The sequence below is a fragment of the Vanellus vanellus genome (genome assembly GCF_965231255.1).
Source record: "Vanellus vanellus genome assembly, chromosome: 18".
NCBI lineage: Eukaryota > Metazoa > Chordata > Aves > Charadriiformes > Charadriidae > Vanellus > Vanellus vanellus.
In genome coordinates this window covers 3,102,337-3,117,933 of record NC_138923.1, presented here as the reverse complement: position 1 = coordinate 3,117,933, position 15,597 = coordinate 3,102,337, and the positions used below count along the sequence as shown (strand labels likewise).

The window sequence follows — 15,597 nt, the reverse complement described above, 5'->3', positions numbered from 1 at the left end:
GCCCCCTCATCCCGCTGAGCCCCTGCCCTTTGTCCGGCTCGGGAGGGGGAGTGGGGGGGTGGTGTGTCAATCCCTGGACAGAGTGGGAGTCTCCCAACCACTGGTGCGTCTGGGAGACTTGCCCCCCGCCCAGTTAAAGACAGGGGCTTGGGATGGGATCCCCCAGTCCTGATGGCAGCCCTGGGCTCCTTGCGTGGGTCCGAGGGTGCGGGGGGATGCAAGGGACCCCCTGCAAAGAGGGGCTGGGGTGCTGCAAGCTGCCCCTCGCTCCCCGTGCTGGGCTGCTCACTCCTTCCCCCCCCCCCGCTATCCCTTCCCCAGGGATCTCCGAGGACTCCAAAGTGGAGGCTCCAGCCTTCACGGACGCCATCCGCATGTACCGCCAGGCGAAGGAGCAGTATGGCACCTGGGACATGCTGTGTGGCAATGAAACCCAGGTGAGGACCTGTCCCCCGCTCCGGGGGGGGCTGGGATGGAGGGCTGCGGGGCTGAGCAGGGTCCCCAAAACCTCCTGCCTCCGCAGGTCTTGAGCAACCTGGTGATGGAGGAGCTGCTCCCCGAGCTGAGGACCACCATTGGCCCCCGGCTGAAGGGCAAGGCTCCGGAGCGCCAGCGGACCTGGATCCAGGTATGGGGCTGGGGCTGACGGGGAGGGGGGGGATCATCATCGCCTGTCCTCCCCCCTGCCTGCACTGCCTCCGCGTTGGGGGCCGTGCCACCGCCTCCCTTCCCTGCTGGGCTCGCTGCCCTTCGGCTTTCCTGCCTGTCAGAGCCAGCTTCGCCCCTCTCCCGGCCCCCCCGCCAGAGCAGCCCCTCTCCTTATTCTCTGCTGCGGCTTTTTAAAGCTCCTCGTTGTGCCCCTGCCTGTCCCTGCCTGCGCTGCCGCCTCCCTGGGGCCAGGGAAGCAAACAGGAGGAAGCCCAGCCCCGGAGCGAAGCCCGTCCTGGCTATATTTAGCGAGCCATTTTTAGATTAGCACAGACTAATTTCAGCCCGAACCCTTGCGAAAGACTGAGGGCTCTTCAAAACTGCCTGGTAAAACCTTAAAAGCTGATAGATAATTACCACCAGGCTCATAACGAGCCACCGGAGCAGCCTAAAAACGCACAAACGCTGCTTTTTCAGTAGCTGTGGTCTTAGCTGCAAAGCTGGGAAGCCTGAGGGAGGCAGGGGGGGTTGGGGGGGGGAGCGGCTGTGCCTCCCGCTGGCCCCGAAATCGCAGTGTTTGGCTGCAAAGTGAGCGTGAAGCCTCAGCGAGTGGCTCCATCCCACTCAGGGGGTTGGCCCCTGAGACCCCAGGCAGGCTGAGTCGGGCAGGGCACAGCTTTCAAACCGGGTCAGGGGCTCTCTTGCCCAGACCGCCAGCATCCCTGGACCGCCAGCATCCCTGGACCACCAGCATCCCTGGACCACCAGCATCCCTGGACCACCAGCATGCCCAGACCTGCAGAATTTTTAGTCTGGAGAAAAGAAGGCTGAGAGGGGATCTTATCAACGCTTATCAATCCTTCAAGGGAGGGTGCCGGGGGGATGGGAACAGGCTTTTTCCAGCTGTGCCCAGTGACAGGACAAGAGGGAATGGGCACAAACTTGACCACAGGAAGTTTCGTCTCAACCCGAGGAGGGACTTCTCTCCTGTGCGGGCGGCAGAGCACTGGCACAGCTGCCCAGAGAGGGGGGGAGTCTCCCCCTCTGGAGCCATTCCAAACCCGCCTGGAGGTGTCCTGTGCCACTGCTGGAGGTGCCCCTGCTCTGGCGGGGGGTGGCACTGGGGGAGCTCCAGAGGGCCCTTCCAACCCTCACCAGTCTAGGATTCTGTGATCCCTGGACCACCAGCATCCCCAGACCTGCAGCATCCCCGGACATGCAGCATCCCCAACCTGCCAGGAGGAGGCTGGCTGATGGAGGCAGCACTCGGCTCTGTGCCCCTTGGACACCGCTTTGCAGTAGCTTCTGCACCGTGGGAGCTTCATCTCACCCAGCTGGGGGATCCCTGGTGTGGAAATCCTACTGGCAGGCTGCGAGAAGGGGTCTGGTCAGGGCATGGGTGGAGGCTTGGCAGGTCCTGCAGGCATCTGGTGATGGAGGCGATGGTTAGCACGGCAGCAGGAGGTGTGGGGGGCCGCTGACCACCCCATCTCTCTCTCGCCAGATCTCAGATGCCGTCTATAGGATGGTCTATGAGCAGACCAAGGCCCAGTATGATGCAGCAATGGCCAAGTGCGAACAGGAGCGGCCCCAGATGGAGAGCACCATCCGCACAGACATGGACCAGATCATCACTTCAAAGGAGCACTTGGCCAGCAAGATCCGAGGTACAGCCCTGTGGGGAGACGTGGGGACATGGATGTGCGTGGCTGTGTCTGTTACTGGCTCCTGGTGTGACATCACCACTGTTTCACCAAAGCATGGCTGTTCCTGGGGTGCAGCATGGTTCCTGCCAGCATGACCTGCAACCCGTGGGGACATGCCAGCAGCCACGGTGGCCAGGATGTGCGTTCTCATTGGCATTGTCCCAGAAGGTGGGGGACAAGGTGGGCAGTGACACCCCCCCAAGCAAGGCAATGGGGCAGGGACAGGTTCAATACAGATGGAACCCCTGCAAGAACCCCTTGCACTGTCCTGTAAGTCTAAGAGACCTCTTCTGGAGGGGCTTGGGGAGAGGGGCAGGTCCCCCTCCCTAGGGTGGGTTTAGGACCTGATTTGCAGAGCTGGAAGGGCAAAGGAGGAGCCTCACCATGCTTACCCTTGTTCTCTGCCCAGCGTTCGTCCTCCCCAAAGCGGAGATCTGCGTCCGTAACCACGTCCAGCCCTACATCTCCTCCATCCTGGAAGCCCTGATGACCCCTACGAGCCAGGGCTTTGCCGAGGTGCGGGAGGTGTTCTTCAAGGAGGTGACTGACATGAACATGAACGTCGTCAATGAAGGTGGCATGGAGAAGCTGGCAGAGGTGAGACCTGGTGATGCTCCTTGCTGGCCAGCGGGCTTGGGGGTGGCAGGGCCAGTCCTGCTGCCAACCTCAGTGTGGACAGCGCTGGGGGACACCAGGCTGAGAAAATACCTGGGGATGAAGCCTGTGTGGGGTGGCATGTCTCAGCCCCGAGCGCGCGGAGAGGCTGCCCTGCCCTGCTGAGCTTGGCTTTATCCCCAGTACATGGAGAAGCTTTCCCACCTGGCCTTCCACCCCGTCAAGATGCAGTCGTGCTATGAGAAGATGGACCAGCTGAAATTGGAGGGCCTTCAGCAGCGGTTCGATGTCTCCAGCACATCCGTCTTCAAGCAGAGGGCTCAAATCCACATGAGACAGGTGGGACAGGGACCGGGGTCCTCCCGTGTGCCCCCGGGCTGAGCGCGGAGGGCTGGGGAGGGGGGGCAGAACAGGGAGCCCAGGCTGGTCCAACCCCGGCAGGGATTTGGTTGGGTTGTCCATCCTGTCTTGGGGACCTTCGTGTCCCATGGCACCCAGCAAAGGGGTGTGGTGGATCTGGCCGTTCCCTTTGGTCTGAAGCCCGAGCAGGGAAGGAGCCCACCGGTGGGCAGCAGCACCGGACACCCTTCCCCCATAGACTCAGCACCCAGGCTTGGGCGTCACAGCACAGCTGCCCCCTTCCCACTGAGCCCACTGCCACCAGCAAGGCCAGTAACCCAATTTGGGGGTCTGATCCAGCCAAACCCGGAGCGGGGTGTAGAAGGGGTGGGGGTGCCAATCAGCTTTGGGGCCCCTCCTCCCCCACTACCCTCAGTCCTCATGGTGGAGCCCGTAGATGCTACACTGGGATGCCGAGGACCTCGCCAGTGTGAAGGCTCATCGTGGTGATGCCCTCTGCCCACCCCCATGGTGGGTCCCTTTGGGTCCCCCCTGACCTTCTGCCTCTGCTCACAGCAAATGGACGACGCCGTGTACACGTTCGAGACGCTGCTCCATCAGGAGGTGGGGAAGCTGCAGGGCAAAGACGACTTGTGCAAGTCCATCCAGCGCATCCTCGAGAGGGTGCTCAAGGTGAGGGGCAGCAGGTCGGGGGCTTCGGTGGCTTTCGGTGGCCTTCAGTGGCCTTACTCCAAGGCCCAGGACCCTGGGGAAGAGGACAGCAGTGACTTTCTAATTTGAATAGAAGTCTTCTGGGGAAATTTGTCTTTATATTGAGATTTTCATGTGTGGGGCAGGCGAGAGGGAAACTTGGAGGAGCCAGGTCCCCTCTGACCACATGCATCACTGTAAAAAGCCCCCTGGTCCCAAAACCCTTCTGCACACAGTGGTGGAGGAGCTGGCTCCTACCCGGGCTCAGACACCCCGGGAACTGGCCGGAGAGAAGGAGTTGAGGGGCAGAGGAACCTGCAAATGGGGTGGTGGTGTGGGGGGGGAAATGGGGGTTGTGCCCACGGGCAGGGGAGCTGCCAGCCCACGGCGTTCTCTGAGCCGGGGCTGCCCTCCCGCTGGCCCTGCAGAAATACGACTACGACAGCAGCACCGTGCGGAAGAAGTTCTTCAGGGAAGCCCTGCTGCAGATCACCATCCCCTTCCTCCTGAAAAAGCTGGCGCCGACCTGCAAAGGGGTAAGAGGGTAAAGTTTGGGGTGGGGTGTAGGGGGAAGGACCACCCCCTGCGGAGGGGCTGGAGCATCCCTCCCTCCTGTCGTCGTCCCCCCGGGCTGAGCAGCCTCTCCCCCCGTGGCAGGAATTAGCCAAGTTTCAGGAGTTGATCTTCGAGGACTTTGCCCGCTTCATCCTGGTGGAGAACACTTACGAGGAGGTCGTGCTCCAGTCGGTGATGAAAGACATCATGCAAGGTAAGGTCCCGCGGTGCCGGGGAGCCTGGAGCCACTCAGCGCTGCACCCCGGGGTCACCAGCACCCTGGGGTGGGTGCTGGGTGGTGGGTGGAATAAGACAAGTGGCACCTGGAGGGCCCATGATGGGTGCTGGGGACAGTAGGGGGAGAGGTGCTGGGAGTTGGGGGCTGTACGAGGAGGGGCTCACCCCATGCAGGGTGCTGTGAGGAGGAGATGACCTCCGTGCAGGGTGGGGGGGGGCTGTAAGAGGAGGGGGTGACACCATGCAGGGTGCTGGGGACCACAGGAGGAGGGGATGACCCCATGTGGGGTGCTGAGGGCTGTACGAGGAGGGGGTGACACCATGAAGGGTGATGAGAACCATAGGAGAAGGAGGATGACCCCATGTAGAGTCCTGGGGGTTGTATGAGGAGGGGTGACCCTGTGCGGGGTGCTGGGGGCTGTATGAGGGGGGAGTGACACCATGAAGGATGATGAGGACCATAGAAGGAGGAGGATGACACCATGTAGAATCCTGGGGGCTGTAAGAGGAAGGTGTGACACCATGCAGGGTGCTGGGGACCACAGGAGCAGGGGATGACACCATGCGGGGTGCTGGGGACCACAGGAGGAGGGGATGACACCATGTGGGGTGCTGGGGACCACAGGAGCAGGGGATGACACCATGCAGAGTGCTGGGGACCACAGGAGCAGGGGATGACACCATGCGGGGTGCTGGGGACCACAGGAGGAGGGGATGACACCATGCGGGGTGCTGGGGACCACAGGAGCAGGGGATGACACCATGCGGGGTGCTGGGGACCACAGGAGCAGGGGATGACACCATGCGGGGTGCTGGGGACCACAGGAGCAGGGGATGACACCATGCAGGGTGCTGGGGACCACAGGAGGAGGGGATGACACCATGCGGGGTGCTGGGGACCACAGGAGCAGGGGATGACACCATGCAGGGTGCTGGGGACCACAGGAGCAGGGGATGACACCATGCGGGGTGCTGGGGACCACAGGAGCAGGGGATGACACCATGCGGGGTGCTGGGGACCACAGGAGGAGGGGATGACACCATGCGGGGTGCTGGGGACCACAGGAGGAGGGGATGACACCATGTGGAATGCTGGGGGACCACAGGAGGAGGGGGGTGACACTGTGGGGTGCGGGGGGCTGTACCAAACGCAGCCTGCCCGCTGGCAGGGCTGAGCAGTGGGTGGGCTGCTGAACCAACCCTCTGCCTGGCTCCAGACCCCTCTCCCTGCACCCTACACCCAAGGGGAGGACTGGGAGAGGTGCCCGAGCCTGGTGGGTGCTGCCCCGTGCCCGCGGCCCCTCTGACATCCCTCTCGGTGTCCCCAGCTGTGAAGGAGGCAGCCGTGCAGCGCAAGCACAACCTGTACCGCGACAGCATGGTCATGCACAACAGCGATCCCAACCTGCACCTCCTGGGCGAGGGCATCCCCATCGACTGGGGCGAGGAGTACAGCGGGCAGCCCGAGGCCGACTCAGCTGCCGACAAGCGCCGCAGGGCCAAGCAAGTGGTGTCGGTGATCCAAGACGACGAGGGGGTCCTGCCCTACGAGGTGGGCACCGAGGGGCTGCTGCAGCCCGGCTCCCCGCAGCCACGGGAGCCAGACCCTGGGGCACCGCCGAGCTCCCCGGATGGGGTGGAAGAGATCCGGGAGGCGCTGGCGAAGGAGAGCCTCGGGGACGGCGTCGAGGCGGAGGAGCGGCTGACGAATGGTACCGACGCCACGCGGGAGAGCGGTGCCACTGAGGAGGTGGCAGGGTCTGTGCCAGGGGACGTCCCACCCCAGGGGCCGGCCAGCGAGGGAGACGGGGTGCACTGTGCCACGCCGGCATCGCCTGCGCCTGGAGCTGAAGTCCCATCGGGGGCTGTCGTGCAACGTGCCGCACCAGCATCGCCTGTCCCTGGAGCCGAGGTCCCATCAGGGGCTGGCACGCACCATGCCGCACCAGCATCACCTGTGCCGGCATCACCCGTGCTCGGAGCCGATGTCCCATCGGGGACCAGTGTGCAACACGCCACACCAGCATCACCCGTGCCCGGAGCTGATGTCCCATCAGGGCCCAGCGTGCAACATGCTGCACCCGCGTCACCCAAACCCAGCGCTGATGTCCCACTGGAGGCCAAGGTGCCCCATGCCACACCAGCATCACCTGCACCCGGAACCGAGACCCCATCACTGTCTGCTGGGACGGCTTGCCACCAGCCCAGTGACAGGGAGACAGGCGAGGAGGTGGCCCCCCTGGGCAGCCAGTGCAGCCCCCCGCCGCCCACGGGCACAACAGAGAGTGGTGAGGGGGTGCAGACTGAGTTCTAGCCTCGGGGCCCCCCCCGCCGTGGACTGGCCCCGGTAACACCGGGGGTTGGGGTAGGGGGAATAGGACCCGCTGCGCTGCCGGGGATGGAGAGCAGTGCCACGGGAGAGGGAGGGGATGGGAAACACCGAGACCTTATTGCCTAGCCGGGGCGGGGGGAGGGGGGGGGGGGCCCTGCTGCTGCACAGGGCTGGCCACAGCCAAGTGGTCCTACTGGGTCAGACTGGGGGAGGCCCCCAGCCTGGCATGGGACACCCCCTGCACTCTGCTCTGTCCTTCTGCCTTATTTTCTTCTTTTCTACTGAAGAGATGCTTTATCTGCCCCCCCCCCTCCCCCCAGCACAAGTGCCTGGGGGCTGCCGGGGGGGGGGGCGGCACTAGCCCTGCTGTGGATGGGTGTGCGGGATGCTCCCGGCTGTCCCGGGGGTCGTCCCCTGCCCCAGCCCGGGGGGAAGCGGGGTGTCCTGGGAGCCTGCCCACCGCCACGCCATGCCACCCAGCCGGCTCCGGGAGTGCCAGTGGGAGCGGGGACCACGGAGGGGGGGAGGAATGACGGAAAACGTGATGGCAGCCAGGGATACGGCAATGCTGGGTGGCTTCAACCGCTGCCGGTGGGGCCAGAGCTGGGGCAGGCGTGGGCTCAGGGCACCCAGCACCCCCCCAGCACCCCCCCAGGGTCTTCCAGCAGCTATTTAAGTTCAGAATTAAAAACTTCGAGGGGGCGGCTGGCACCTCCAGCTTTGCCTGGCGGGACTGGGCCACCTCCGGGCTCCGCTCACTGGGTGGTGGAGGGACACCCCCCCCCACCCCCCCACTGCTGCTCCCCAGCACCGCGCAGGGATGAGTTCTCTTGGGGCTTTGTAGGTTTTGGCACCCGCGGTGATGGTTGAGCGAAGAGCCAGCACCCCCCGGCAGCCCTGGGGGACTCCATGGGGAGGGGGACGGGACTGGTGCAGCCCCCCCCTCCGTCCCGCAGAGATGCTCAGAGGCTGGCGGGGGGTGGCAGGATTCCCGAGCGTGTGAGACACGTGCGTGTGCGTGCACGGAGCAGGGACCAGCACCCCGACACTCGCCTGTATTTTAGGTGCCGCCGTTTCTGCCTCTGAAGGTGGGGGGGGGGTGTGTGTGCCCAGCCTAACCCACTCGGGCAGGCCCCCCCAAAGTGCCTTGCTTTGGGAACTTAAAACCTGTCTCTTCCAGGATATTTTATTAAGAAAGTTATACAAATGTCTAAAAAGTATGCTTATAATAATTAATAAAATGGAAAAGCTTTATTTAAAGCCGGAGGAGCCTGTCCTTATTCCTGAACCGCCCCCCACCCCCTCCCGGGGCTGTGCTGGAGGGGTACGGCTGGGGCTCCCCACTCCCACTGTGACCCGGGGGGTGTCACATCCTGAGACCACCCAGCAGCAACACAAGCCAGGAGTCGAAGGACTGAGATGATTTCATTAAAAGGGGTGTCCCGAGGAAGCAGCGAGAGGCACCCGCAGCAGCAGCTTCCCCTCGGCACGGCCACGGGGGGGGCTCCGACCCCATCCCTGAAGCACTGCGTGGGGAGCAGGGTGGGGGGGGCGCAGGGGGTAGCAGGACCCCCGTTATCCCCAAAAGGCACTGTGTGAAGAGGGACTCGGCGCAGGGCAGCTCTGGGCAGGGGTGCCTGTCCCCAGCGTGTCCCCTTCCCCAGTAGGTCACTGGAGCATTCCCGTTCCAGCCAGGACGAACCCCCCTGAAAAGCAGGGAAGGGGGGACACACACACAGACAGATGACACGAAATTCCCAGCACCCCCCCTTACCGTCATCACCCGGCCAAAGCTCCCTGAGAGCCGGGGGAACGGCCACCAGCTGAGGAGGGTGGCAGCGGTGGCCACGGGGTTCCCCTTCCCCATTGCCACCCCACCCGCGTGGGGCCATCACCGAGGGTCCCCGCAGCAAGTCCCTGGGGTGCTGCGTCCCGCACAGCACGGGGACAAGGACAGACCCAGCAGAAGGGACAGCAGCAATTCCAGACAAAGTAGCAGGAGGTGTGGAGCACGTCGCCCACCATCCCGGGGCGGGGGGTAGGGGGGAGGTTGGGGGGGTGCCTAGCCCCGACCGAGCAGGGGGTACACCACAAAATAGCCCAGTGTGGAGCCCGCGATGGCCCCGAGGAAGATCCAGGCGTTGTAGGACATGACGGCCAGCATCACCATGTAGCCCAGCACCACCTGCACCACGTGGAACAGCGTCTGGCCGATGTGGTACCGAAACCACCTATGGGAGAAGATGGGGAAACCCCATGAGCGAGGGGTGGGGGCAGCCGGCATCTCCCCCTCCACCCCGGAGTGGCCAGAGATGGGTTTGGGGAGAGGGATGGGGGCTGCAAACGGCAGCGCAGGGGGGAAATCCCGCTCCAACGGAACGGGGAGGACATTATTGAGAGGTTGGCAGTAAGAGCAGCCTCGGGCACGGTCTGGGATTAAAGCCGAGAGGAAAATCCCAGCGCTTGGCTCCAACGCCTTGTGCTGGGAAGGAAACACATGGACCAGCACCGCCGCTGCTTGTGCCCGTCCCCGAGCCACGAGGGCCCTCCTGCACCCACGGCAGCTCCTGGGGGAATGGGAGCGCTTAAGACCTCTGAAAACCACCCCGCACATCCCTCGAAGTACTGGGAGGGGACAGGACGCCCCCGAGGTGGTACACATTCCCCTACTCCTCCACGGCTGCCTCTTTACACCCTTTCTCCCCTCCTGCGCCGGCCCAGGGGTCACGCACCCATCCCCGAATTCCCCTCCCCGCCCCCCCCGGGTGGGTGTAAAGGGGGTCCGGCGGTACCTGCCCTGCCCGGGGCCGGCGTCCCCCTCCTCCGGCTCCACCAGTGACTCCCGGCTGAGGCTGCGGGGCAGTGCCAGCAGCGCCCGCCGCAGCAGCAGGGCCTTACCCATCTTCACCGCTTCGTAAAGCATGGACAGCAGCAGGATCACCAGCACCGAGAGCGCCATCCCTGCAGGAGGAACACCCCGCCGCTGCCCATCGCCGCACACCGGCGGGAGAGGGGGTTTTGGGGGCGAAGGGGAAGGGTGGTGGGTCCCGGCATGGAGCGCTCGGGGTTATCTACGGGATGAGGTGGAGGGAACGGAGGGGCTCCTGGGATGGGGGTTGGGCTGGAGGGGCAGGCAGCAGGTTTGTGAAGCACTGGGAGATGGTGAATTTAGCACAATCTTCCCCTCTAAATTCCTCGGGAGTGTTTTTTTGGAGGGGGTCGCTCTGAAAAAACAAATAAGCGCCTTTGCATCAACTCCACAAAAATACGGGGCTTAAAACATGATGCCGGGGCAATAATTTAAAAAAAAAAAAACCCAAAAAAAACAACCAACAAAAACCAACAGAGTGTAAAAGCAAATGGGAAGCTGAAACATCGCTGAGTGACCTGGGGGGGTTGGCAGGCCTGGGGGGGGGGGGCAGGGGGGGCACGGTTCCCACACCTCCCTGCCCAGCGGGGTCGGAGAAGGTCAGATAAAGGGGCAGTGCCCTGTGGGGTTTGGGGGGAGTGGTGTGTGGAGCCCATCACAGCTCTGGTTAATGCCGGGTGGGGGGCGCAGCTCTCCCCCCTCCCAGCCCATCGCTAACACCGCTCCTGCCAGAAACGCAAATCTTCCTTTCTCTGCCCCCCAGCCTTTCCCCAGGTGGAGAGATGGACAGACGGACGGACAAAGGGGTGTCTGGGGGCCGGGCTGGGGGTGGCAGCCTACCTGTGGGGGTGTGGACGCTCCAGAAGTCAAAGAGCAGCACCACCGTGTCGGAGAAGTAGAAGGACATCTGGAAGAGAGGGGAAGGGAAGGGCAGCGCTAGGAACGGGCGCTGATGGGGCGATGGGGCAGGCGGGGGCTGCGGCGCCCGCTCCTTCAGCGGGTCCGTGCTGCACCCACCGCCCCGAAGGGCTGAGCCCCGATGCCCATGGCTCAGCCGGGGTTTTACCAAATGGTGCAATTTTTTTTTTTTTTTTTTTTTTTATTTTTTTCCCCCCCCTCCTGATCTCTGAAATGGGAAGAGGAACTTGAACTTAAAAATCAGAGTCATGCCGACCGGGCTTAACTCTTCCCTCGACTTCCAGCGGGACAATATTCACTTCTAGCAGCAGCTCCTGCGCCTGTGTGGGTTGGCGAGAAAGAGCCAGAGTTTACCCCTACGATAAAGGGAGACCAACCCGGGACTTCGTCAGCCCGGATTGGAGTAGGGAAGAAGGTCCGTGGGAGACAGACGGAGGCTGGTGGATGCCATCCACAGCTGACGCGGTGAGAGCCCCCCCCCCCCCACCTCCGCTGTCCTCTGCCCCCCTGGGGCTCCTCTTCCATCGCCGGCACAGGGCAAAGCGCTGCCACAAGCGCAACGCCGGTCCAGGGATGCCTCCGAGGCAGAGGAGCATCGGTCCAAACACTGTCCGTCTGTCTGACCTGCGGCTGCCGGGACCCACAAAGGCGTCAAACCCCCTAATTTGCCTCACTGAAATGGGGGGAGCACTATTGCTCTGGTTTAACCAACCCACCTACAGAGCTGATACCGCAGCTTCCAAGTCCTGCGCGTTTCACCACAAAAAATGGAATTTTAGTGGCGGTGTTTTCTTTTTTTCTCTCCTCCCTTTGGTGAATCTCTCTAGGCAGCGCTCACAGGGCTCGCACCCCCTCCTCTGCCGCACCGGCCTGGCTTCGGCCGCGCGTTCCCACCGTTACTGACACCAGCAGATGCGGCCGACGGGACTGGCCTCGGCCAGAAATACCACCCAATAACCGGGTGTCGGCACCGCAGACGGGCTCTAATTACACCCTTCGGCCGCTCGTTACCCAAAGCATATTAGCATGTGTAATTGGCTCACACTTTTAAGCTTCCTTTGGCAACAGATTAATGATAATTAGCCTTTAAATGAAGCTATTTCTCGTTTGCAGGTTTCACCCACAAGTCCGCAGCGCCGTTTAAGGAGGAGGTAACTATTTTAGGGACAGGGGACCAGGAGTGACCGGCAGAAGATCCCCCTCGCTGCACCGGGTCTCCCAGCCTGGGATGAAGCCACGTGTCTTTGGGTACCCAGCATGGCCGTGAGACCAAAACGATGGTCCCTGGGGCAATGGCCCCTCACTCCTCTCCTACAGCGATGCTATGGCACGATTCCTCCAGTAGACCGCATCTTGCTGGGCGAGATGAGGTGTGCGAAGGTCAAGTTCGTAAAAACCTGTGCACTCTTTGCGAGCTGGGAATTTCGCTGCCGGGGTGATGCGACAGGCCCAGGGATACTGGTCGGAGGGACGGGGTGCCGTCCTCACCCACCGGCCCACGCGGCAGTGATTCAGCCCGGACGTGGGTGAGGCTGCGCCCAGCTCCTCCTCTGCTCCTCGCAGGTACTCACAGGCAAATAAAGCTGCGGAAAAACATCCTGCACTGCCTCTGCTCATGCACACAAGAAATTTTTTGTGCTGAGGGTGGTGAGACACTGGCCCAGGTTGCCCAGAGAGGTGGTGGATCCCCATCCCTGGAAACATTCAGGGTCAGGTTGGACGGGGCTCAGAGCAGCCTGATCTCGGTGAAGATGTCCCTGCTCGTGGCAGGAGGGTTGGAGTAGGTGACCTTTAGCGGTCCTTTCCAACCCAAACCATTCTATAATTCTGTGATGTGCATTTTGTGGCTTAATCTGCTGCAGTTTTAGGGTTACTCTTTGCCGTCAAGTGAAAAACCAGCGGTGCCCACGCTGAGCGGTGTCAGGCTGCCCTGTACATCCCAACCGGCTGCTCTGGTCTGACTGGGACACTCGGCCCCGTGCGTCATGACAAGCCTGCCGTTCTCCATCACCCTGACCCTGGGTTTGCAAAACAGCATGATGAGCAGCAGACCACCCCGGCCAGCCCAGGCTGTGGCCCCATGCTGGGGACATAGCGGGTCGGGGGAGGTGTCCCCACACTGGGATGCTGGTGTGAGCCACCCTCGGGATCTCACTGGGATGCTGCCGCGGGGGGCTGTGCCAGCAAACTGGGGGGGACCCAGTAGCCTTAAACTCACGTCTGAGCTCAGAGCACGAAGCCAACCTGCCCCAAGTGATGGTTTAAGGTGACTTGAGCTCCCACTACGAGTGCCTGCACCCACGACGGCCCCTCCACGGGCGACGGGAGAGCCTTTGGGGGGGGGGGGGAACGGGACGCGGTGGCAGAGGGGTGCGAGGAGCAGACAGACAGACAGCCCACCCTACGCACAGCTCACCGGGGCCACCGCTGCTGCCGGCAGGGGCATGGGGAAGGGGAACTGGGGCGAAAGGGAGGACCGGGGCGAAGCTGTGGCAGGAGGAGGCGGTGCCGGAGGGTGAACGGCGACGCCGCCGCCGTTAAACAGCGCTTGTCCGCAGGTTCGGGGGTGATTTACGGGAGCAGCCCCCACACCGCACACCCCCCCCGGGGCGCACAACCGGCCCCGCCGCCCCCCCCCCCCTCCGCCTGCCCGGGACCCCCCTCCACCCCCTCGGCTGGGCTCGGCGGGGGTCGGCTCACGGCTCACCTGCATGGCGGCGGAGCGGAGCCCGTCCCGGCTCAGCCCGTCCCGGCCCGTCCCGTCCCGTCGCGGGCGGGTGACGCGCGGCGCGGGGCTCCCCGGGAGCTGTAGTGCGGCGGGGCCGGGCCGGCAACAGCGTGGGCGGAGCGGAACGTGTGTGTGTGTGTCTGTGTCTGTGTGTGTCCGTGTGTGTGTGTCTCCCGCACCGCCTCCCGGCAGAAGGGGGCTCGGCATCCCCAGGGAGACCTTAGACCCCCTTCCAGTCCCTAAAGGGGCTCCAGGAGAGCTGGGGAGGGACTTTTCACAAGGGCATGGAGTGATAGGACGAGGGGGAATGGCTTCAAACTGGAAGAGAGGAGATTTAGATGAGATATGAGGAAGAAATGTTTCCCTGTGGGGGCGGTGAGCCCCTGGCGCAGGGTGCCCCGAGGAGCTGTGGCTGCCCCATCCCTGGGGGTGTTCAAGGCCGGGTTGGACGGGGCTGGGAGCAACCTGGGCTGGGGGAGGTGTCCCTGTCCAGGGCAGGGGGTGGCACTGGATGGTCTTCAAGGTCCCTTCCAACCCAAACCACTCAACGATCGCTGGGGAAAGAGGGGGCCTGACCCCCCGGGGCTTTGCATTCCCTTCGCCCCATCCCTAACGCCCTCCCCACCAGAGCACGCTCCCATCACAAGGAAGCATCCACGAGTGTTTCTGCTGGTTTTCCCCACGGAGGCGGGAGAGCAGGGTACCGCCAAGTGTTTGTAACCCCAGCTGCCCGGCAACTGCAAAATACAGAAGTGTTTTTTTTTTCCCCCAGCCTTTCCCGGAGAGAGGCAGAACAGACCGAAGCGGAACTTAACTCCCTCCTTGCTGGCACGCTCTGGCCGTCTCCATTACACCAGCAGGAGGACAGAGCGCTGGGGCTGCCCCTGCCTCAGTTTCCCCAAGTGCAAACACATGCTGATGCCCACAAAAGTACCAGTGCCTGCCAGTGGATTTATGTGTAACTCCCTGCTTGGGAAAGCAACACGGGGGTTAAGGCAAAACACCCTATTTGGTATTCTTCTCTGGAGAAGAGAAGGCTCTGGGGAGACCTTAGAGCCCCTTCCAGTCCCTAAAGGGGCTACAGGAGAGCTGGGGAGGGACTCTTGATCAGGGAGTGTAGTGACAGGAAGAGGAGTAATGGCTTCAAACTGGAAGAGGGGAGATTTAGATGAGATATCAGGAATAAATGTTTCCCTGTGCGGGCGGTGAGCCCCTGGCGCAGAGTGCCCCGAGAAGCTGTGGCTGCCCCATCCCTGGAGGTGTTCAAGGCCGGGTTGGACGGGGCTTGGGGCAACCTGGGCTGGGGGGAGGTGTCCCTGCCCAGGGCAGGGGGTGGCACTGGACGATCTTTAAGGTCCCTTCCAACCCAAACCATTCTGTGATTCTATGGTAATGAGTGTATTTTTCCTTATGGCCAGAGAGGTGCAATCGGAGTTATTCAGGGTGTATTTGCTGCTTGAATTAAGAATAAATACTGGATAAACCCACCCAACGTGCTACCTTTCTTTAAAATCCTTCCTCAAAAATGGACCTCCGTTCAGACATCCTCCGTCAAAAATGGACGCACAGTTGTTGTGGCAGCTGATGCTCCTCTGGGTTGTGGCCAGCACGGCCGGCGGGTGAGGTGAGGTGTGGACTGTGTGTGCCGCTTTCCTCCTCTGCAAAAACACAGCTAAAATGAGTGATTTGTGCAGAAAAAAAAAAAAAAAAAAATTCTGCCCTGAAAAAACACTGTTTGCTGCCACGTAACAGTCTGCTCTGCTTCTCTCCCCGGGCTCTAACGCGTGCCTTGAGATGGAATTAATTTTTCCCTTTGCAATCTGCTGCGTAGGGTCTCCCTCACTGGCACGCGGGGGATGTGGCAGCCTGCTCCTCCTGTGCCCCGGCCGCAAACGGCCCCTCTTCCCCTTCCACCTCCCTGCGAGGAGGGGAAGTCTCT

At 62.6% G+C, this 15,597-nt stretch overlaps 2 protein-coding genes across 3 annotated transcripts in view; one reads left to right on the top strand and one right to left on the bottom strand.

The window, feature by feature from the left end:
* NIBAN2 (niban apoptosis regulator 2) overlaps positions 1-7,268 on the top strand; it is a gene marked incomplete at its 5' end in the record, with an annotated part of 34,557 nt that extends 27,289 nt beyond the window's left edge. The window contains 9 exons of the mRNA XM_082492747.1: positions 322-437; positions 524-628; positions 2,153-2,315; positions 2,764-2,951; positions 3,153-3,308; positions 3,885-4,001; positions 4,448-4,555; positions 4,677-4,788; positions 6,140-7,268. Coding sequence (XP_082348873.1) covers positions 322-437; positions 524-628; positions 2,153-2,315; positions 2,764-2,951; positions 3,153-3,308; positions 3,885-4,001; positions 4,448-4,555; positions 4,677-4,788; positions 6,140-7,125 — 2,051 coding nt within the window. The 3' untranslated portion in view covers positions 7,126-7,268. The remainder of the gene's footprint in view (positions 1-321; positions 438-523; positions 629-2,152; positions 2,316-2,763; positions 2,952-3,152; positions 3,309-3,884; positions 4,002-4,447; positions 4,556-4,676; positions 4,789-6,139) is intronic.
* A 15-nt stretch (positions 7,269-7,283) lies between these two features.
* Positions 7,284-13,675, bottom strand: SLC31A2 (solute carrier family 31 member 2). Of its 2 annotated transcripts, XM_082492745.1 has the most exons (5): positions 13,638-13,675; positions 10,853-10,919; positions 9,936-10,104; positions 9,236-9,374; positions 7,284-8,910 (listed from the first exon to the last, which is right to left on the bottom strand). In XM_082492745.1, the coding sequence occupies exons 1-5, from the start codon at positions 13,641-13,643 to the stop codon at positions 8,812-8,814; spliced, it is 480 nt and encodes a 159-aa protein (XP_082348871.1). In that variant the 5' UTR covers positions 13,644-13,675; the 3' UTR covers positions 7,284-8,811. The 2 variants fall into 2 exon arrangements, with proteins under 2 accessions (XP_082348871.1, XP_082348872.1); XM_082492746.1 differs by having other exon boundaries at positions 7,284-9,374.
* Positions 13,676-15,597: the final 1,922 nt, after the last annotated feature.